Genomic DNA, 23,245 nt, shown 5'->3' on the forward strand with positions numbered 1-23,245 from the left:
CGTGCACAGTTTGACACATGGCCCAGAGCTTTCCAAACGAATGAGGGGTGTTTCACGCACTGCCAGACCTTGTCAACATGCACACAGTCCACCTGCTGATGAGCGGACATGCCCACACCACCCAAGGGTGATTTTGTCTCCCTCTGTCTCTCTCTCTCCCTCCCTCTGTCACCCTTCTCCCTCCCTCTGTCTGTCTCCCTCTGTCGCCCTCTCCCTCCCTCTCTCTCCCTCTCCCTCCCTCTGTCTCCCTCTGTCGCCATCTGTCTCTCTCCCTCTCTCTCCCTCTCCCTCCCTCTCTCTCACTCCCTCTGTCTGTTTCCCTCGGTCGCCCTCTGTCTCCCTCCCTCTCTCTCTCCCTCTCCCTCCCTCTCTCTCCCTCTCCCTCCCTCTGTCTGTCTCCCTCTGTCGCCCTCTGTCTCCCTCCCTCTCTCTCCCTCTCCCTCCCTCTCCCTCTGTCTGTCTTCCTCTGTCGCCCTCTGTCTCCCTCCCTCTCTCTCCCTCTCCCTCCGTCTGTCTGTCACCCTCTGTCGCCCTGTCGCCCTCTGTCTCCCTCCCTCTCCCTCCCTCTGTCTGTCTCCCTCTGTCGCCCTCTGTCTCCCTCCCTCTCTCTCCCACCGTCTGTCTGTCTCCCTCTGTCGCCCTTTGTCTCCCTCCCTCTCTCTCCCTCTCCCTCCCTCTGTCTGTCTCCCCCTGTCGCCCTCTGTCTCCCTCCCTCTCTCTCCCTCTCCCTCCCTCTGTCTGTCTCCCGCCCTCTCTCTCTCCCTCTCCCTCCGTCTGTCTGTCACCCTCTGTCGCCCTCTGTCACCCTATATCTCCCACCCTCTCTCTTCTTCTCCCTTCCTCTGTCTGTCTCCCTCTGTCGCCCTCTGTCTCCCTCCCTCTCTCTCCCCCTCCCTCCTTCTGTCTGTCACCCTCTGTCGCCCTCTGTCTCCCTCCCTCCCTCTCCCTCTCCCTCCATCTGTCTGTCTCCCTCTGTCACCCTCTGTCTCCCTCCCTCTCTCTCCCTCTCCCTCCCTCTGTCTGTCTCCCTCTGTCGCCCTCTGTCTCCCTCCATCTCTCTCCCTCTCCCTCCGTCTGTCTGTCGCCCTCTGTCGCCCTCTGTCGCCCTCTGTCTCCCTCCCTCTCCCTCTCCCTCTCCCTCCATCTGTCTGTCACCCTCTGTCACCTCAGCCCAGCTTCCTGGGCACACACACTTTGCAGGTCTTTCAAAGGCCATTGGCTTGTTCATGTGGCTTTGTTTAGAATCTCCCGGACCCCATTGGGCAGAGTGTCTCTGAGTATGCGCTGCAGCGGCAGTGTGTGCTGGCACTCTTTCACAGTGTTGCCTCTTCATTAGCTGCTGTTATGTGCGAATTGGGCCTTCATACCCATGTCATCCTGCGACGCGGCCGCCATTTGCAGGCGACACAGTACAGTGTCGGGACACACTGTTTGTATAGCTCTGCCCTAGTCCATATGGGCTGAGGGCATTGGTGTCTGCTTCTGAGTTGCACAATGGGATCTTGGAGGCCCCCCTCCCGGCATCACGGACATGCTGTCTTGTGTTGGTGTTTTGTGTGGCCTGTGACTTGGCATGGCCCTGCTTGGTGCATGGGGCATGGAACCGATAGTGGCATGTTCGTGTTGTTGGAATGTGGTTGCGTCCGGTGATGGCTTTGGGGTAGTTGCGTGCATTATCGGGAGTTGGGTTGTGGATGCGGTTCCCCCCATGTGGGGTGACTTGTTTGTGTCCTCACCAGGCTCGGCGACTTCTTCTACTCCGTGTAGTCCCACCGGCGGCAGCGTGCGCATCACATTCTCCTCCCAGGGATGGTAGTGTACCGGGCTGCGGGGCGGCCCACCTCCAGTGATGTTCCCCTGGTGTATTCGTCGGTCATTTTGCGGTGGACCGTCCTCCGCAGATCGTACCACCTGGCTTGGCATTCATGCCTGGTCCTTCTGATGGGCGCAACAGCATTCACCCTCTCGATGAACCTCTGCCACATGGCTGATTTTTCGGCTATGCTGGTCTGTCTGACCAATGTTCCAAAGAGCTGTGGCTCGACTCTGATGATTTTGTTGACAAGGATTTCCAGCTCCGCTGTTGTGTACTTTGGATTCCTGTCTGTGGGCATGGTGTGGGGTGTGGGTGTGGATGGTTGTGTGTGTGTGTGTGGTTGTGAAGGTGTGTGTGTGAATGTGATGAGGGGGTGTTTGTGAAGGTGGTTGTGTGAAGGTGTGCAAGTATAAGGTGTAGTAAAGGTTCAAGTCTGGTGCTGTGGGTTGTCTGTGGGGTCTTGCAGCAGTGGGTCTGTTGCAAAGGCTCATGGTTTGTGTGTGTGGGCCCTTTTCATTGGTCCATTTGTGGGTGTGGCTGTGTTTGAACTTTGGGTGGGTGTGTTATAAGGGGTGGTTGTGTTTTGGGCCTCTGTTTACCTGTTTGGCTGTTGCAGGTCAGTGTATTGGATGTATTTGGGCTTGTTGGACGTGTTTTGTGGTGTTGTGCGATTCGAATTGACTCTCCTTGTGGTGTTTTGCAGTGTCCTGGTTCAGTACGTGTTTTTGTGCGGTGCGTACATCGGCCATGTTGTTGTACAGTGCTCACATTTGCTATGGCTTGGTACGGCTCGTACATGCGCACGGCTGGGTGAGGGTGCTGGTGTAGGGGCCTCGGGTAGGGTGCGTACAGGCACGGGCAGGGTGTGGGGGCTTGGGGGTACATGCCGCACATACGTGAACCGAGGGTACGGCGCGTACATGGGGGGCTGGGGGTACGGCGCGTACATACGGGATGCTGGGGGTACGGTTTGTGCCCCCACCCCCGTATGGACGGTGCGTACCCCCACCTCCGTATGGACGGTGCGTACCCCCATCCCCCGTATGTACGCGCAGTACCCCCAGCCCCCGTATGTACGCGCCGTACACCCGCCCCCCCTATGTACGTGCCGAACCCCCACCCCACCCTGTAGGTATGGAGCGTACCCCCACCCCCCTGTAGGTGCAGAGCGTACCACCACCCACGTAGGTACGCTGTGGACCCCCCAGCGCGTAATGCACTGTACATAGGGGGGGTGAAGGTACGCTCTGTACCTTCGGGGTGGGGGTACGCTCCGTACCTACGGGGTGGGGGTACGCTCCGTACCTACGGGGTGGGATGGGAGTACGGTGCGGACATGGGGGGGTGCTGGGGTATGGCACGTACGTGGGGGGATGTGCTGGGAGGTTGTTCAGCGCGTATGCGGGCAACTATTTGGACGTCTCCATAGTTGCTATGGGAGTTCGCACCGTACGGTGTTTTTTCCATACGGTTGTGCATTCGGACGGATGGGACGGATCGTACTTGCGCGCTCGGACTTCAGTTTCCCGATTCGTAGGTAAAACTGTCCGGGGACGTGTCGGACAATTTTTCCGACCCGAGGACGTGTCGGGGAATTTTCCCAATGCGATTCGTATGGAATTTTTCACATACGAATCGTACTTGCCAGTTTGTACGGGACTTCTACGATTCGTACGGTAAAAAAACCGGATACAATTCATACGGGGGAAATTTTTAACGGATCGGAATCGCCACCTAAGTCTCCACATTAAGCAGCAGCAGAACATATGAGCTGAAACAAGTAAGCAGGGTCGGGGGAAGACCTTAGTATACAAATGCATAAGCGGCGTAGTCCTCACCGCTTTAGTCATCAGCTTACACGCTGCCCAGTCACCAGAAAACCATCGAACTACTGGGAGCGGCATATCATCGAGACAGGGAGACACAAGGGTCCTGCACTGAAAGTCGACAGACTTCCTCGCATATAGGGCACTCTCTCCCATACTGCTGTCATCCTCAAATCCCCATCCCGCCGAATATCCTGGGGGCTGCCATGTTTCTCTCTGCAAATTACGTCTGGAACTGACAGCCAAAAGCGACTGGCGGTGCGTGGACAGCGTCAACTGTCAAATGTTGAAAATATCCAACAAAATCCCTGCTCCACATATATTATATATATGCAAAGTAGATCTCTGAGCAGGGAGCCCCGGACCCTACAGGGCAGCCTCAGCAAACAGCGGGAACCGAGCAGCCCGCCAGACTGTTGTCGACACAAAAGGAAATGGCGAGGCACATTTAAAACATGGAGTTATTTATTCATTCGTGGGACAGCAACAATATAAGATTGTCTCTGACGTGTTTTGGCTAAATGCCTTAATCATAGAGCAGCATTCGTCATCAAAAACTGTCCACATTGGATGTAGGGCACTTAATTCCCCCTAATGCATCATGAATGAAATTGAATACCTTAAAATGATTTCCTTTCGACTTCGGTGCATCAGTAATATTATTCATAGTCCAATGCTTGTTAGATACACCTAAGTCATATTTACATTTTTTGGCATGCATTTCTTACACATCCATGTTGCATTAAATTCATGCTTTGCGTTGCTGCCTACTTGCAATTGTACTCAAGGCCCTCGTTCTAAGTCCACAAGAGGGGTTAAATGTCCCTCTCGCATCCCTTGCTCTCTGCCGTTTATGTAAGTAAATACCAAGGTAAGCCCTCCGGTGAGAGCAGGTCATGCTCCCATATTTGAATGCGAAGTAGATCTCCGAGCAGGGAGCCCCTGACCCTACAGGGTAGCCGCAGCAAACAGTGGGAACGGAGCAGCCCACCAAACTGTGGTTAACACAAAAGGAAATGGCAACGCACATTTTAAACTGAATCAGGGAGCATTACAAAAGTCATGGAAGTTCTTCAGAAATCAATTCATGCACTTTGTCATAAAATAAACGTACATACTTAGAATCCTGATTCGGCTACACTACGACACCTATGCCAAGGTTAGGTGGAATTCGGATGGCAGCCTGACCAATAACATACTGGTCCGGAAATGCGTGCGCCAAGGTTGCGTCCTTGCGCCTACATTATTCACCCTCTACATTATTGGCTTAATTGGTGAACTCTATAATTGTGGTGGTGATCCCCCGAAATTGGCAGGCAGCGCAGTGCCTTGTCTGCTTTTTGCGGACAACACACTGCTTATCGCCAGAACACCCAGAGGAATCCAAAACCTTTTAAATAAATTTGCTACGGTTTGAAAGAAAAGGGCTTATAAATAAACTGCTTCAAAACCAAATATATGTCTTTTAATCCCTATAAATCCAGCAGGGGTAAGCTCGTGCTAGCCAAGCAAGTTTTGGAGCAAGTTAAGTACTTCGATTACTTGGGAGTTCGCATCTGCGATAGGTTGGTATGGAGTCCGCAGCTGGAAAAGAGTACTTTGACCCTCCAGCATGTGGACTGTGCCATAGCACGCAGGGCAGGCGCCTCCCCTTACCGCCCCATTTCACCTATCCTAGAACTTCATAGGGCAAAAGCACTAGGAGCGGCCCTATATGGGGCCGAGCTATGGGGTCTGGAAAATCTGACGGACCTAACCCTTGCTGAAAATAAATTTATTAGAGCCATCATGAACCTGCCAGTGAACACACCACTCCTGCTGCTAAGACTAGATCTTGGCTTAAAACCTATTGAACACTTTGCTATTCTCAGGGCTCTCTTGTTTTGGATAAGGGTTTCTACAAGTAACACCCAGGTCCCGTTGAAGGAAGCTATGGTCGAGCTGATTGCTCTGCACAAGTAAACAGGCCGAATTAAGTGGTTCAACAAGATCAAGGCTTGGCTTTTAAAAGTAGGGTTGGTGTAGCTCTGGGAGGAACCTGGGACCATTATTAAATCTATGATCCCCCTTGTTAAAAAAAGGTTCTGGGGACTGATGGTCTCGGAAAACATTGAACGTACTGCACATGGCACTTTAACTGTGAGGTTCTTAAATGTCAAAGCTAGTTTTGGTTTCAAAACTTTCCTGGATGATATCGAACCACCACAGGCAGGAGCACTTTATACCCAACTTAGATACGGAACCATTCCCTTAAATTCAAGGAGAAGTTGCTAGGTAAATGTGTCAGTCAACCCATTGTGCCCTTCATGCCACACTGCTCACGAGACACGAGCATTTTCTCTTCTGTTGTCCCTCCTATGCTGATTTTAGAAGGACCTGGATAGCTCCTGTCTGCCGTATGCTTTCTATTAGGTGTCCTTCGGAAGCCACACACATTTGTAAATCGGACACCACAAGTTGGTTAGTGTTCGCTATCTCGAGATTCCTTTTATTTGCCTGGTGGAAGAGGTCAAAATGTGTTAACTAGTCTCTGAACACTGTTTTACCTATTTAGCTATACCTGTTTTTATGATTGATCTTGCTCACTATGTTTTTATGGGACCTATAACTTTGTATTTTAACAAATATCTTAATGACCCTTCTTTTAATGCAATATGAATTGTTTTTATTCTCATGTACTGTTTTTATGATGTAAATGATCATACTTTTGATCACATAAAGTAATAATAAAATATAATTATAGTTGGTTAATCCATTCTAAAGATATGGTTAATACTTCGTGGAAACCTACTGTATGGCAGCAAAGTATTGGGATATACTTTGATCCAAGATTTTGAGTTTTACAGAACCACAGCAGAAAAAATTAATTTCCATATATACACCGATTCTGATGGTCCATATAAAGTTACCATTCATACAGACATGAACATGGTTGATATCTCTTACCTTCAAGCAAAAGGAAGCAGTGTAAAGTTCAGGTCTCATTTAATAAAAAGTGCTACATGTCTGCTTTTCTTAAAGCATAAAATACAACAGAAATATAAAAACCCATCTAATTTACTACTTTAAGACTGGCATAAAGAATTGAGGGACTAGTGGATATGGGCCATATTAATAAAAAAAAGGGTGCAACCTTGCAGTATACATACTGAGAATAAAAAATACTAATCACAAACTAACTCAATATAGTGTAGGTGTCTCTAGGTTGGAAATGAAGATGCATAGACTCAGGAGGAGGAGAAAATTAGAAACAACGCAATGTGGATATTCTAGAAGCTGACTCACTTTCTTCTCTACCCTACCAACTATGTAGCAATTCAAGAGGCAGTACTTCATGTGTTTTTAAATTACCAACATACTTTTGAAGTCACCCACAGTGCAGTGGCAGAAGATTACAGAAAGCTGCCCCATCTGTCAACTGCCCACTGTAACTCATTACAGCATTTATTTTTCATATTGCAAATTAGTTTTAGACTGATTTGGCATTAAGCAATTCAATACTTCGGTAACATTTTCAAGGTAATTCTGATGCATGTTGCAATATTTTGTCCCAAACCATAAAACACGTTCCACAAACTGTAACAACAATAAATGTCAATGTTAAATCAAAATTATAAAAAAAGCTTCTACCTTTTAGTTGTACCATATAGCTGGACTGTGCATGTAGCTCTGATGAGGAAGTCAATGGTTTTCTACAGTAGAATAGAACTTTTCTTATTTTCCTTCTGAACTCCTTCAAGCCATTGCATGGCACCACAGTATTCACTCCTCCTGGGAAATTTTGGGTTGTGTGCCAAAGGTATTTACCACTTTAATACATGTGTAAATAATCATTGTGTGAAAGTTTACCCCATTATTGATAGTTTATTCCCACACAGCAATATTTTACGATATCTCCTGTAGGCCATCACTTGCATATGAATGCTAGTGTATGGATTTTAAAATAAGTGTTACAACTCCCCCATGAATTGAAGAGGGATCAGGTCACCCCAGAAATGATACTAGATGATTTGTTTGGGTGCAACCAGTGTCCAAGGAAGGACTTATTGGACATTGGTTTTACATGAATTGTCTTATTCTCGTTTTGTTCTATTCAACTTTTAAAGCCCATCATATTGCATTCATTTGTCTCGATTTCCTAAATATCAAGAAAATAATTTAACTCGAACGAAAAACACTAAACTTAGATCATGTCCTACAGCCAAGGCCATGAAGAATCTTGCCCTGCACTCTCTCGGGAGATTTTTTCCATGGTTTCCATATTTGATTAATCTTATAGAAGCCTCTATACCCTGAAGGAAATGGCTGAAGGTGATGCGTGTGAAACATGCACAGTATATTTTAAGTTTTTTTGCTTGGTTGTTGTAGCTGGGAGAATGTTCCAGCACCTAACGACTTATTGAGATTAACTGCAGTGGTCAAACTTCTTAAATACCACAAATTGATGTCTTTCTGCAGTTGCTCGTGACAGACTTTCCCGTGAAGAGCAGGTGAACTCGATAGTCAATGAAATGCACTGAAAAATGAACCCTGTCCATTAAGGCGAAAAATTGAATTGGAATCAACTTTTCAAACCAATCTCTGAAAGGGAGTAAATGAGTGCTTGACCAAAAGGGAATGCAAGGACAAAAAGTTTGGGAGAATAACCACTGAATTTGTAAATATGTTATGCTCCTCAAAACGATGACAGCAGACTGTGTCTTGGGAAACCCGTAAAGTTGTCGAATGAAGGGTGTTCTGTTCTCGTGGTTCACCTAGGAACATTGAATGCCTGGTTGAGTAAATAACTTCTCTATTGGATCAAATATTGGAAAGTCATTAAATGTTCTACTTTGGAACTAGTAAAAGCAAATATCCTGGTCACTGGGTTGATGTTGCTCCACTTTCGGGGTTACTGCACTGCCATGGATCTGTCAACATGTTTCATGCTCTTCAATAGTAATTCATGAATCAGTAGGGTGGATGATGATCAGATTTGTGGCTGAAGAACAGTGTATGGCCAGTTTCTGCATGTATTCTGGGTCTTTGCCCCACATGGATTCATAACCTCAAGATAGCCTTGGATTTGATTCAGATTTCCTCTGGAAGCCAATGAAGAAAGTTCAGGGAGAACTTGATGTCTCAAAATTTGTTGGACTTCATGCATTATTTTAACTACCTGGGTCTGTAGCTTGGCAACAGGGTTCTCAGAATCTTGCAAGGCATATATTGGGTAGTCCCATGAGCTAGGACCAGAGCTCTTATCAACTCCATATTACGGCCCATTTAAGTACTGGAAGACTTTTGTGTTGTATGGGGTCTGTAGATTGGCACTGTTGACTAATTTGTTGTCCTTGTATGGAGAGGAAAGAGTCTGTGGGAGGGGTTTGCATGGAGGCTCGGAGGGCCAAGTAGGAACATATTTTCAGAGTTAAAGGTAACCTTTGTGGTTTTTATTTCCAAGGAAGATGGCAGAAAGCTATTAACCAAACTAAGCATGAACGCCTTATAGAAAGGAAATGTACCACAACTGTTCCTTGGACAATTTCAAATGTGTTATCTGCAGTGGAGGCTTGCAGAGGGAGTGCTGCGGGGTGGTGGGGCAGGGCAGGAGATGGACAGGGTGGGGGGTAGTGAAGTCAGACAAACAACAGTCAGGAGTAAAGTAAGTAAATAAGTAAATACAACTATTTACCTTGCGCTCGCTGCATCGCCAACTCGGCGATGCAGCGAGCGCAAGGTAAATAGTTTATTTATTTCTATATTTACTTTACTCCTGACTGTCGTATGTCAGAATCCACTACCCCCCAACCCTGCCCCTTCCCACCCTGCTTCACCACCCGGCAGCACTCCCTCTGTGAGCCGCCACTGGTTACTTGTTAGTCCTATTTGTCTCTACCTGGGACAGGTTAACATCACCTGAATCTGATCTTCCTTCTTGCATTTGATAGGCATCGCATTCTAACTTGTGTGCATTTTATTGTTTTTCTTTGATATTTTTCATTTCTTCAATGAAAGTCTTCTCTGAACATCACTCTTCTTTTGACCTTTTTGAGCAGCTACCCTGGCCTCCGCAGAAGTTCACAACTCCCTTCTCCTAAAGCAGAGGGAAAATGAGCTGAAAGAGAGACGAGAGACGTACAAGTGAGTCATTCTATGTTATGTGAACTTTTTGAGCACTTAAACTTTAGCAACTGAGATACGAAAATCTACATCCCTGTAGTTTATAGGACATCCTATTCTATCTGCACTCTAAAAAGGACAATGTATACAGACAAACTAACATAAGTATAATTTATAATTTAGCCAGTAGCATATAAGAGAAGGTTTGTTGTCCTCCTGAACCACCAAGCCTCAGATGATGGCCAGGAAGCCCGGGAGGGAGGGACGGATGCCATGAAGGGGACGAGTATAGACTGTACACCCAACAATAGGGGACGTCCCCTCAGGCACAACTGTGCCCCGTGAGGGGTTGTAAAAGCTGTTTACTTTGTATAAACACCAATTGTCAGGTCAAAGTTCACTGATTCATATTTATTTTTTCTTCATATGAATTCACTTCCGTGATTGATTTTATACATGATGTTTCATCCAATTTTATTATTTCAACCTCCTCATGCTCCAATGCATTTCGGGTATAACACCCTTCTTAAGGGAAACAAAAGCTGTAAATAAGTCTTAGTACATGAGGGGACTGCCGTGTGTGACTCGTAAGATAGTTAGTGGTGAGTGTATACATAATGTAGTAATAAAGTGCAGAAAACCACTGGTGAGGGAAGGGTTAGTGCACTCAAATAAGGTTCAAGTGCGCTAGGTGAATAATGAGTCGCATAGTGTGTTAGTGATTTAAAGTCACTAACACACTATAGAACGCCATCCTCGGAAAAGGAAAGAAAAGGCTCCCTAGCCATTAACGCCCCCAACTCTCCGAGGTGCCTAGCCAAAGTAATAGCCACCCAAAAAAAAACTTTGAAAGTGATAAACTTCAGATCAACCTCCCCCAAAGGCTCAAAAGGTGCAGCCACCAAAGCCCTCAACACCAAAGGGAGGTCCCAAAGAGGAAAAGAAGGCCGAACCACAGGACGCGAAATAGAAAAGCTGCATAACAAACGAGAAACCAGATCCTCAACATCTGGCAAATTCCTCCAAGGCGAACAGAAAGCCTGGATAGCTGCCCACTGGGCCCGCTAAGTGGCGAAAGACACACCTTTCTCAAACCCCTCCCAGAGAAATTGGAGAACATCAGGCAAAGGACAAACCAAAGGAGACAACATCAGACCCAGAAACCAATGTTCGAAGTTCCCCTAGTGATGACCACAGGATTGAAGAGTAGATGGACTCCGGGACTGCTGAATCGCCAAAGCTAAATGCTCGGGGATACCCCTACTCCTCCACCGCTGCCTTTCAACTTCCAGACTGACAGACGAAGCCGCCGGAGGGACAACAATGGAGTGGACCGTAAGGGAGATGAAGGGAATGGAAAGACCCAAGGACCCCGAACAGCCAACAATTTCAGAGTTGGAAACCACAACTGGCGGGGCCACAACGGCACCACCACCACCACCTCCCGATTCTCCATCACCAAACAAGACAGAAAGCGAGGGATCAGAGCAATGGGAGGAAAAGGCATACAGCAGCTGACACGGCCAAGGGAGTGTCAGAGCATCCACCCACCATGACCCCACCTGCGGGACACAGGAGCGAAAGCGGGGCAGCTGAGCATTGAGCTGGGAAGCAAAGAGGTCAAGATAAGGAAGACCAAACCTCACGCACACCAGACAAAAGGCCAATGGAGTCAAAGCCAACTCCAACTCCTGGAAGGCGTGGAAGTACCGACTGAGGACATTCGCCCCCCCATTGTCCACTCCCCGGATATGAACAGCTGTCAGAGACAAGAGGTGCCCCTCCGCCCAGCAAAACAAAGGGGACACCACAGCATTCAGGGACTTGGACTGGATACCCCCCTGGAAATTCAAATAGGCCACCGTCAACGTGTTGCCTGAACAAACCAGCACATTGCGGTTCAACAGCTGACTCCGGAACCCCATGAATGCCCGGAACACAACTGACAACTCCCGCCAATTGGACAACCGCCGACTCTCCAGAAGACACCAACGACCCTTAGTAAGTCCAGCCCAAGAGTCGCCCCCCACTCCACCGGCATCCGTTGTGAGGACTGCAGAGGAAGACCCCTGGCAAAATTGTCCAACACCGTCCACCAGCGCAGAGCAGGGAGGATCGAGAGAGACACAGGAACCAAGAGGGACAAATCGCGAGACAATGGATCCCATCAAGCCAACAGGAAGGACCAAAGAGCCTGCAGATGAAAACGCGCTCAAGGCACCGTAAACACCGTAGCCGCCATCAGACCCAGAAGGCGCAACTAGAGATGGACAGAAAAGGAAGGACCCTCCAGAAAATGACAAGCAAGGGAGCACAAGGTCACCGCCCGAGACACTGGCCGGAAGACCCAATTCAGATCGGTGACGAAACCAGCCTCTATGAAGGTCAAGTCCTGGGAAGGACCCAGCTGACACTTGGAGAGATTCAATAGAAACCCATGGGCCCTCAATGCTGAACACACCAAGTCCTGAAACTTCAACAACTGATCCCTGGAAGTGGCATGAAGGAGCCAATCGTTCAGGTAAGGGTAAACCAGAACACTTTGAAGATGACACAAAGCCACCAATGGCACCTCTACCTTGGTGAAAACCCTGGGGGCCGACCGCAGGCCAAAGGGCAGGACCTAAAACTGATAATGCCTCCCCTGAAGACAAAACCACGGGAACCGACGAGATGGGGGTGAACTGGGACATGATAATAGGCGTCCTGAAGGTCCAGGGTGCACATGAAATGACCCGGCAGAACAAGGGAAATCACCCGCTGGAGAGTCTCCATCTTGAAAGGTAGACGTAATACAAATTTGTTCAGGGCCTTCAAATCCAGGACAAGACGGAACCCCCCTGTCACCTTGGGGACTAGGAGAATTATGGAATAAAACCCCCGACCCCTCTCCACAGGAGGGACCTCCTGCACCGCCCCCTTGTCCAGCAGAGCCTTGACCCCCAGACACAGCTCCGACCTCTTGGACGGACAAGACAGCCAGGGAGTCGGACGGACCCCAGAGTCCGGAGGAGGAACCGAAAACTCAATGAGGTACCCCATCTTCACAATGTCCAGCACCCACAAATGGGAACAAGAGTTCATCCAGGCTGGAAGAAAGAACTGAAGCCGACCTCCTACCAAGGATCCGGCGTCGGTCGCCAGATAGTCAGGAACGAGGCTTCGCTGGAGGAGACTTTGCTTTCTTGTCCTGACCTTTACCATAACTGAACCCGCCCCCTGCCATGAGAAAACTGCCTGCGAGAGGGAGGATGGAAGAAGGATTTGGGCTTCGAAGACACAGCCACTGAGGAAGACTGTTTGAACAAAGAAGAATGCCTCTTTTCCTTAAAAAGACGATGCAGTTTCCCCAAACATCATGGTACCCTGAAAGGGCAACTGCAGGGCAGAAGACTTCTGGGCCAAATCCATTTTCCAGTCCTTCAGAACCAAGTTGCGGCAAGCCGCCACACAAGCCCCGCCACAGAGGGCTGAGGCTCTCACCACGTTGAAGGAAACATGAGACAGGAACTCCACCTGCCTCTCAATATGATCCAGAAGCCCTGAACAGTCAGTAGAATCATCCATAGACCCATACAGTGACTTTATATCCGAAATAAGTGACTGAGCCACATAAGTCCCATAGATGCCAGCCTAGAGTGCCAGATGGGAACCAAAATAGACCTTTCGCAAGGAAGCGTCCACCTTCATGTCCACAGGATCCCTGACCACCGCGTCCTCAGCCAAGGAAGTACGACCCACCAGACTGGCCACAAAAGAATCGATGGGAATGGAGTTAGGCAAGTCTTTGGCCATATCCTGAAGAGGATAGATTTTGCCATGAAACGAGGAAGCATAATGCAATCAGGGTCCCTCCATTCCCTGTTAAGCACCTCCCGGATATAAGGATGGACCGGAACATCCACCGCAGCAGTGCTCTGGAATTGGCGAAGCAAGGAACCCCCATAAGTGCTCGGGGCATCATCGCAAGGAAACCCCTGATTGGACTTCACATGCTTCAACAAGTCCGACAACAACTCCTTATCAATGTACTTGTCCTTCAGTTCATCACCCCCCAACCACTCCTCCACAGAAGCAGAAGACGGTGATGGTGGAGCCTGACCAGAGCTCCTGGGCTTAGGCATGAAACCCATTTCCAGCAAGGTCTCCTTAATGAGACGTTTAATCTTGGCCTCACTCCCCTCCATACGCCGTCTGGAGCGCGCAGGAGATGGGGAAGAAGAAGAAACAGAGTAAGACGAAGATGAAACATCAACATGCCTGCTCCTCCTGGCATGCTTCCCTATGGCAAGTGCAGAACCGCAGTGCAGGAAACACAGGGAACAGACCCCAACAGGGAATCAGCAGAAAAGTCAGTAATGCAAAGTCCAGAAGAGTGTCCCAAACAAAGCCCAACCAGCAGCGCACCAACCAGAACCCCGGGCACTGAACAGTAGGCAGGCCTCCTCCTCCAAATCTCAAAAAATTTACGGAGACGGACACAAAGCAGACCGCACAAGGCAGGGACTGCAAGCAGCACCACACAACTGCTCCCAGGATTGAAGAACAGCAGGAGACAACAAACCAACAGCGACAAGTAAAATGAACGAAAAAATGTTTTGCTGTACTTACAGAAGGGCCGGCAAGCACCCCACGCCACCGCTGCCAGCCGAACATGAAGAGGCACCTGACTTCCTGCCCCAAACCCAGGAAGTCAGGCAAAGACCGGATGGAAGTGCCCCAGCCACCCGAGGGCTGCCGGCACTTAGTGGAAAAAGGACTCAGGAAGCACCCTGACGTGCCCGGCAACCCAGGAGGCACGGTGAAGACACCCTCAGCAGGAGGCCAGCTGTGCAGGAAAGCACAATGCAGCACACCTCCCAGAAAAAAACAGGAACCACCGAAGAGCCACCAGGACTCCCCCCCAAGCCGGGCAGGGAGAGAGTTCAGGAAGACCAGACAGACACCCGCAGCCCAGCAGCAGGTAAGCCCGGAAGATAGAAAAAAGAACAGGAGGAATGCTGGGTAGAGTTCCATTATGTACTCCCAGTAGAGGGGGGAGGGGTGTACCAGCATTCCTTCTTTTCTTTTTTCTGTCTTTAAGATAGATTAGCTCACTTGTTAGTATGAAGGGGACGATGACTGGAGGGACCTGGGGGTAATGTGTATAGAGTTTCAGAAGGGCTATCCTAGTAGAGACATTTAAGGGGCACCTCAATCTTACAAATAAAATAATAGCACGTTTTGCTGCTGGCGTTTGGGTAACACTTAGAACTACTGGTATCTGAAGAGCACTAGCATCTGCATATATCAGGGGTGCACTTGCATCTGTAAGGAGACCTGTCGATGAGCTGTCCTCTGGGGACTTCTGTTTCGGTGGCCTGTGCGCTGTGCTAAATTGTCCATTGGTTGGTCTTTACCTCAGCTCGTCATCCAAAAACTCAACATCCTCGTCACTTTCTGTCCCTATATCATTCTCCTATTATTTCTTGATAGAGGATTTTTCCTCTCCTGAATTCGCACTCACAATTGCGGAATAAGCACCCACAGCATTCTGCATGTCTTCACACCAGATCCTTTTCCTCTCATTACATTGCGCTTCCAACCGATGGCTATCTTTATTTTGTATCTAAAATCTTCTGTCTCATGCTCCTTTTAGTTGCTACATGGTTCCAGATGTTTAAAGCTTTAAATTGTGTGGGTTTTGGTTTCATCTGTGCAATTTTTTCCTTAGATTCTCAAGTCTCTTTATGTGAGAGCTCCAGTGTAAATGGAAGTGCAAATCTCAGTCTCTGTGCACTTATGTCATTGTTTGAGCCCCATGCACATATAAAACCCTTTCTGTTTCTGTGTGCTCATCTCTTTAGAGAGTGAACCTTTGGGAAGCAACACCTTTCTTGCAATTAACCATCATAGGCTTAATAGAAATATACCCCATATTTCTTTACTCATATCGTAGACACTAGGTTCCACCAATCCACACATACACTTCCTTAACAATTAACTACATGGCCTTAATGTTTCAGTCAATCCCTCGTGATACAAAGTGATTCTGAAATCCTTGGACAACTGCTGTTACTCCACGCTGCCTTCAAGAAACGAGAATGCAGATAGGTTCAAGGGTCAATTTGAGTCTGGGTTTGCGACCGATGGACCAGGAGCAGTGTTAACACCTTGATGGATTTTGGTGCTTCTAGCTGGACCTGTTCCTCTTCAAAGCGTTCTAAATGACAATTTCAATTTGCACATGTAGAACCTATTTGGCCCTACAAGAATGACAGACAGGGATGGCTTAAACCTTAAAAGTTTATTTTTGAATTATAGTCTTGCAGAATTGAATTTATATGATTGATAGAAGTGTAAAAGTTCAGTTAAAATACAGATTCAAGGAACTCAGTAAATTTCAGGTCAGCAAAATACAGAGTGTGGAATGAGAGCAATCAGACATGGCTTTGTCTCTTAAGAACTGTATAAAAAAGCCACCCAACACATCCAAAAAGAGCTCACTTTTATAGGGTTCTGGACAATGGATTTCATACATTCAATGCAGTAGTACAAAGTTTACACAAAATAGACTAATCAGAATTAAACAGAGTGAAATAGTTGCAAGTCAATACATTTAGAAAATCTCTCATTCTACAACAACAATCACTTCACAGATGCCACCTACACTAAAGCAAATATTGCTACAATTTATGTTATTCTGCTAAGGGCACTAGGTGGGACCTTGAACATGCTAAACTGTGCTGAAATGTATGTTTTAAAATTCTTGCGGAGGTCATTGTCTTGCTTGTGAAAACACATTAAAACATTCTACTAGAACATAAGAATACAAGTTTGTCCACATGATACTGAACTTTGGCAGCAAACCTCCAAAGAATGCTGGAATATGAGGCCTACAGTTGCTATGTAAGCTACAGTTTGACTTTCATTAGTGCTATATCTTTATTTTCAACTACAGATTATTTTAAACAACATGCCTAGCAATCAAATTGTACCACCTGTTTCCCTTGATAGTTGGATCACCCCTCAAACCTTTTTTTAACTCTTAGACAACTGTCCCTCACCAAGGACCTGCAGTTATAAATTGTCTATAACTAGGTCTAAGATTAATACTGACAATTTATCCAAATCTTTCACTTAATTTCCGCTTTCACGGAGGGCGCTATTAGCTTTAATTCTTGGATATTGTCGGTGTTAAACAACTTTTCACAGCTTAAACTTAGAAAATTGCCATCCAGTCCCTCATGCTATTCTAACACTATAAGAGGATCTAAATGCCAATGTAAAAAGATACAACAAAAATTGCAAATCAATTATGTCTCTGACTCCAAAAATAAATGCATCAAGGGCTGTTCTGCATTCCAGATTGACCCATTCTTACACTTCTTATTGCACTTATTTTTTGGGAATAGGGCAGTGGCATTGCAGCAGAAGTAGACTGATCTTCTGTCTCCTCTGAACCAGAATCATGACTAGCTTCTCAATATAAAGACCTGCCTCAAGGCAGGCTATCCTGATTTTCTGACCCTTTTTAAAAAGTTGAACAGTAAGAAAGCTCTTGTGTCTGCTGTGGCTCCTGATCACACTGACCTAGCCCCTAGCCCTGCCCCATCTATGGTTGCAAAGGGAGACAGTGCACTATAGAATTGCACTCTAGGAGATCGCTTGCATGGTAAGGGTCTTGCGGGCAGGGGAGTCAACATACATGTGTCCCAATCACTGAGATACTTTAGACTTCGCCTGTACCATACTATACCATACTTCGCCATACAGGATGCCAACATACCATCTCATATTGCCCAGCACTTCATGATGCAATAAAACACTAAACACAACATGGTGTCCAAATTCACTGCAACATTTAAATCAATACCACACTACACCCAACTTGACACCCCTCCACAGCCCATACATCGTACACTCAACATCACACTACATAAAATGTACACTGTCTCACTATAACCATACACATTACATCATAATTTAACTAATTATAAAATATCCAGAATGCTAGTACATTGCACCTTAACAGACCTCTTAACAAACTTTTTAGATCAAAATGATACTTAATGTAGTTCATAAAACACTATCAAAGTTCACTCCACAATTTACCCCAGCACACCATCCGCAAACATACACCATAATATACTTCTTCACATTGCACTAGCATACAAGACCACACCATGTAACACCAACCACTGTGCCACCCACACTTACTCGCACATCTAATGCCTCATCCTACTAAATTACATGCCATGGGTTTGATCACACTGTATTACTTGATTCAACACCTCACTGTAGTACACCCCGCTTCTCTACACCACTCTGTTCATAACCACATTCCCTAGTTTACCACCACCATTCACACCATTTTGTACAGCACCTTAATTCAATACTTTCATAATCTCAGGAATACTGCACCATCTGACCGCATTACATTGAAAGGTAGATGTAGACCCTTCACAAAAAGTGAGGGAGTTAACTTAAACTCTGAAGTCTAACTTAGCAACCTTTAAATAGGAGCTATGATGTGGTGATTTATGGGTATTTATTGTTGTTACAAAACATATAATGTTGCCACATTTTCATATCCTTGTATATTTATTTGTGAATACCAAATACGTATTCCAGAAGGTAATTCCAATTTAGCTCCTGCTGAGCTTGGTAGCTTTGAAGGTATAAATGCTTGGGGGTATTAGGGTGACCATCTTTGTCCCTTATGGCAGGTTTCAGGGGGCTAATTATATGGTTTCCTATCCCTACTAAGTGAAGAGGACTGGACCACCATCTCTGACACATCTGCTTCAATTTGCATATAACAAGTAGGGCTTTGGGTATATCAAGACGGTGCAGGAAATATCCATCTCACTTTGACTGCTTGTCTGAGAGGACAGAAGAAAGACAGATCCACAACCTTCAGCCCTGTGCCTTATCATTCCGCATTCCTCATACAACATCACACAACTACTCCACAACACTTCCACCCACAGCACCATGTACATAATGCATTTTAGCATGTACCATACATGACCAATAAATACCATACCACTCTTCAACATAACACCATATTAGGCAACATCATATGGCATTGCACAACACCATGACTGTGCATCACACTGTACTGCATGTCACACGATGCTAAAGCACACACTGCATCATACTAAACCTCATTACACTAGACCCCACCTCTTCACACAACACCATATTACTCACTGCTGCAACATATCTCATGAACTCTTACGAAAATGACACTAATTCTGCACATATGCTACATTACGCCCCCCAAAACAAGAATGTCACTCCTGTTACACAAGCAAACTTGGGTGTGCTTCAGCCTTTTGAGCTAGGTTCCACAGGAGAAGGATTCCTATTTGCAGAGATTAAGGCGTCTACTCCAATCTATTCAACAAGGCCGTCTTGCAATATGGGCTTGAAGACAAATGTTGATCTACAGGAGTAACCACATGTAGATAAAATACAGTGATAAATGATTCAAAACCCCACCCAGTGTAAGCAAGTGAAGTGGTGGGCTAGCACAGAAGCTGAATCGTTGCTGATCACCCATTTGGGTGTCTATCACAGGACAGATTAAAACCTTGAAGGAGGTTTTTGTAAGACACGTGTTAATAGTTCTTCTTTATGAAGAGGAGCTTAAAGTCCAGAACTGAACAAAGAAAACATGGTAAGATTAACTTATATCGAAATGGCATATTTATTTACTAGTAAGTCCCTGATAAAGGGGTCCCTACCTGTGCCCAAGGTGTGTACATTAGATGCTACTTATAGGCCTGCAGCTCTGATTGTGCCACCGACTTTAGTAGCACTTTAAACATGTCTCTGGCCTCCCATTGCAGCCTGTATGTGTAGTTTTAAATTGCCATTTGAACGTGGTAAGATAAGCCTTTTGCCAGGCTAAAACCTTCCCTTTTAATAAGTATGTCACCCCTAAGTTAAACCCTGGACAGCCAAGAGGGCAGGGTGCAGTGTATTTATAAAGTGGTACATTTACTTTTTACTTTTGCATGTCCTGCTAGTGAAAAACCTTTCCATTTGTTTTTCTTTACTACAATGCCTAACTCTTCCATTGGATACGTTTAGTTACCTACATACATTTAATAAGCTGTGATTTCCAAATGGGAGCAGGTAACTAGTTCTTGTTTGTTTGTTAATTGTACTTAAAAGTCCAAGCTTATGGTGAATTCGGATTTTAAATTATAACTTTGAAAATCCACTTTTAGAAAGTTATAGTAGAAAGAAGAGCAACCCAATAAACCCTTGCATGCAATGGGTATGAACTATTCTGCAGTTTAACGGGCAAATGTGGAGTTCAGTTGTAAGAACACAATATTATCTATGTTCATTTTTCAATTATCTGTCCCAACAGGTCATAGTAACAAATCAAACATACATTTATTATATTTATAAAAATAATGATCTCAACAAAAGGACTGTATTCAACAGATGAAATTTCTTAAGGGTACAGATGGTAAGGTTCCATATTAACGTTCTTTATGCAAAGCACAATTGATTGATTACACACATCAAAGATTAATGTCTACAAAGTCCACTGAAATTATTCTCTGTCCTTCATACACAATGAATCAATGTGATGATGTGGATCCAGACGTTATCATTGGATAGAGTAGGACTTGGCATTAATGTTTTGGTCTCAATGTGCAGAGTCCTCGAGGTCATTGTCAGCACCATCAAATTAAAGGAATTGTAACGAAGACCCCGTACGAATTCACAAAGAAAATCAACAGTACTTATGATCAGCAATCATAATGAATTTGTACGAGTCTAAACCTTACTGGTTAAGTAGTCAGCATATAAATCAAGTCTATCAGAGTCAATCAGTGCGTGCTGCATCTCCTGCTCATAGTACAAGTGAAAAGCTTTTAGAAATTTGCCATTTTCCTGCCTTAGCCAGTGTAGTTGGCAAGTGGACTTCGTATATTCCTTCTAGACAGTCACTCACAATAGAACGATTTGGTGTGCCTCGATGGACTATCACTGGCAGAATGGGAGAGAGGAGCTGGGGATAGCCATACTTACATTTGAATAGGTGTTTTTCCTTCTGCCGCACAAAGGGCCACATACACCCTGTAATTAATCCGACACCAAGGCAGGCAAGGCAATATGCCTGGGGACTTCAAAGAGAGTTTCTAGAAGTCCCCCCGCCAGTTCCAAAGGAAGGGCCCCAGGTATAAATATTGGACCTCAGACACCACCTCTTCAGTACACCTTTCAACCTGTGGATACTCTGCCAGAAAGGACTCCGGCTCTGCTGGACTGCTGCTCTGGAGGACTGCTGATCTGCTGCTCTCTTGCCTGGGTGGGGTCATGACTTGCATCTCTTGAACCCAGAGAGACTACAAGAGTTAGTTGGCTGGCTTCCTGATCAGAAGCCTCAGGGATTCGCTGGGCTTCCAACAACATTAAGCCCAGCACCTGAGCTCTGCTATCTGAGTCTTGCCCCCCCAAGTGGTGCTACCCAGTCATGGGCCCTTGTAAAGGGGCCTGAAGGTGCTCCTGCAAAGTTCAGCTATGGTACCTATTGCGACGCAAAGCCCCTCAAAGCCTCGCCTCACAGCTGCCATTTCCCATGGAATAAACGCCAAGTAACTCAATGCCCTGCCGGCACAACCAGATAATCACAGTTGGATGCTTTATACTTTTTGGTGCTATTTTCGCTAAAATCTTTAAAATTGCATATCTCCGGTTATACTCCTTGGACTATTTTTCCAACTTGGTGTGGGATCCTATTTGTGTGTGATTTTTTACTTTATTACTGTTTGAAGCTACCCGGGGGTTGAGCACAGGTTAATTTACGGTTGGCATGTGCCTCCCCATGACTAGGATTATGTTTGCTGTTTGACCAAGGCTCACACCCCAGTCAACCAACAGCCCAATTTCTTACACCACACAATACCCTTACCTCTGCCCATACCCTTCGCTTTCAGACACACACACAGTTTCTTTTAATGTCTTGGTCACTTATGATTATTCATTGAATAAAGAATTGTGACACAAATAGCATCCATTTTGCTATGTCTATAAGGTAGGGTTACAGAACACTTTTCCCAACCGAAGTATTCATTGACACTTTTCTCCTGTCTTTTCTCTATCCTTCTACCTCTGCTAGGTGGAAAGTGTACCACAAAGCCTTTCCAAGATGCATTGATGTGGATAACGCCAAAGAACTAGACTCAAACGTTAAATACTCCATTACCAAGTCATTGAATTTTGCAATCGCGCAGAAAACTTCGTAAGTATTAAGTATCATGGCATTCAAAACAAATATACGTTGGTGCTTCAAAGGGATCCATACTCTCTATAGCAATTGGACTCCTAATAAGACAATAAGAGTGGCCTCTTGCAATTGAAATCATGCATGACTCAGGATCTTTTACTGTAGTTGGTATCGCGGACTGTACAGTGTTCACAAAGTATAGTTCCTGGTTAAGAACCATAGTACGAATGGTCAGCTATTTTGTTAAACACATTTTAAGATGAACCATGTCTTGCATCCACTCCATATGAAATGAAGAGTGAGCGAAAGAACATTTGGACTTATTTCTAATCTCATTCTGTCATTATTAGTGTAACATGCCCTTTATTGTTCGCCATCTAGGTGTTGATAGTAATAGCGTGTGCATGTTATGTGCATGCACTGTATCTTCATGCTGCCTGTCTCTTTGAATTGACTAATTACCAGAGAGATGATGTGTTAGATCAAGTAATATAACTCTATAAACTCATACAAATCAATCTTTAAATTTTCCTCCGCTATTCTTAAAGTTATACTGAGCTTACTACTAGCTAGTGAGTGATCATAGGATGGCAAGCACCCATTATCAAAGTTGGTCAGCTTCAGGAAACAGTACTTGACAAAAACTACAAGTTGACCAATTTTGCTTGCCAGTAGTTTGGCCTAACAACCAACATAGAAACCCCACCAGGGCCATCTCCTATTCCCATATCAGTTTTGACTCTTAAAGAAACAAACCTGATTTATTTTATAAACTTGCCTTTCTTTCTTAGCACTATCAGGAATGTTTGTGGCTCATGATTTCATTGAACTGAACTGATGTTATGTCCACTGGTTCCATGCAATCAGTAATTATTTTAGTGAAAAATAAGTTTGCTAGTCCTATTCTAACCAACTGCTAGTCCTCTTCAAACCCACTGCCACAACCTAACAGTTTTTGTGATGACATTTGTCCTAGCAATAGTCTCGCAATAGAAAATGTTTCCATCTTATTCTTTCCTCCCTGTAGAACAGATGTATTTCATAAATTGTTATTTCTCCTGTATGCTAGCATAGAAGAGGATGTACACTAACAACTAGGGCGACCAATCTTGAAGCTGGGGAACTAGGTTTGGATCTCAGCTTCAATTTTGTACTCCTTTGTCACAATCCACAAATGTTCAAAATAGCGACAGCATTCATGTTTGGCAAAAACTATTTTTTGAAAAACGACAGAACACTATGTTCAAATAAACTTTCCATTATGCA

General features: G+C 45.6%; 1 protein-coding gene across 1 annotated transcript in view; it reads left to right on the plus strand.

Annotated features, from left to right (window-relative positions):
• Positions 1-23,245, plus strand: part of LOC146783135 (polyunsaturated fatty acid lipoxygenase ALOX15B-like) — a 218,463-nt gene that overhangs the window by 55,340 nt on the left and 139,878 nt on the right. Inside the window, exons 3-4 of the mRNA XM_085637301.1 lie at positions 9,681-9,765; positions 21,872-21,994. Coding sequence (XP_085493427.1) covers positions 9,681-9,765; positions 21,872-21,994 — 208 coding nt within the window. The remainder of the gene's footprint in view (positions 1-9,680; positions 9,766-21,871; positions 21,995-23,245) is intronic.

This window comes from Triturus cristatus, chromosome 12, assembly GCF_964204655.1.
Source record: "Triturus cristatus chromosome 12, aTriCri1.1, whole genome shotgun sequence".
NCBI lineage: Eukaryota > Metazoa > Chordata > Amphibia > Caudata > Salamandridae > Triturus > Triturus cristatus.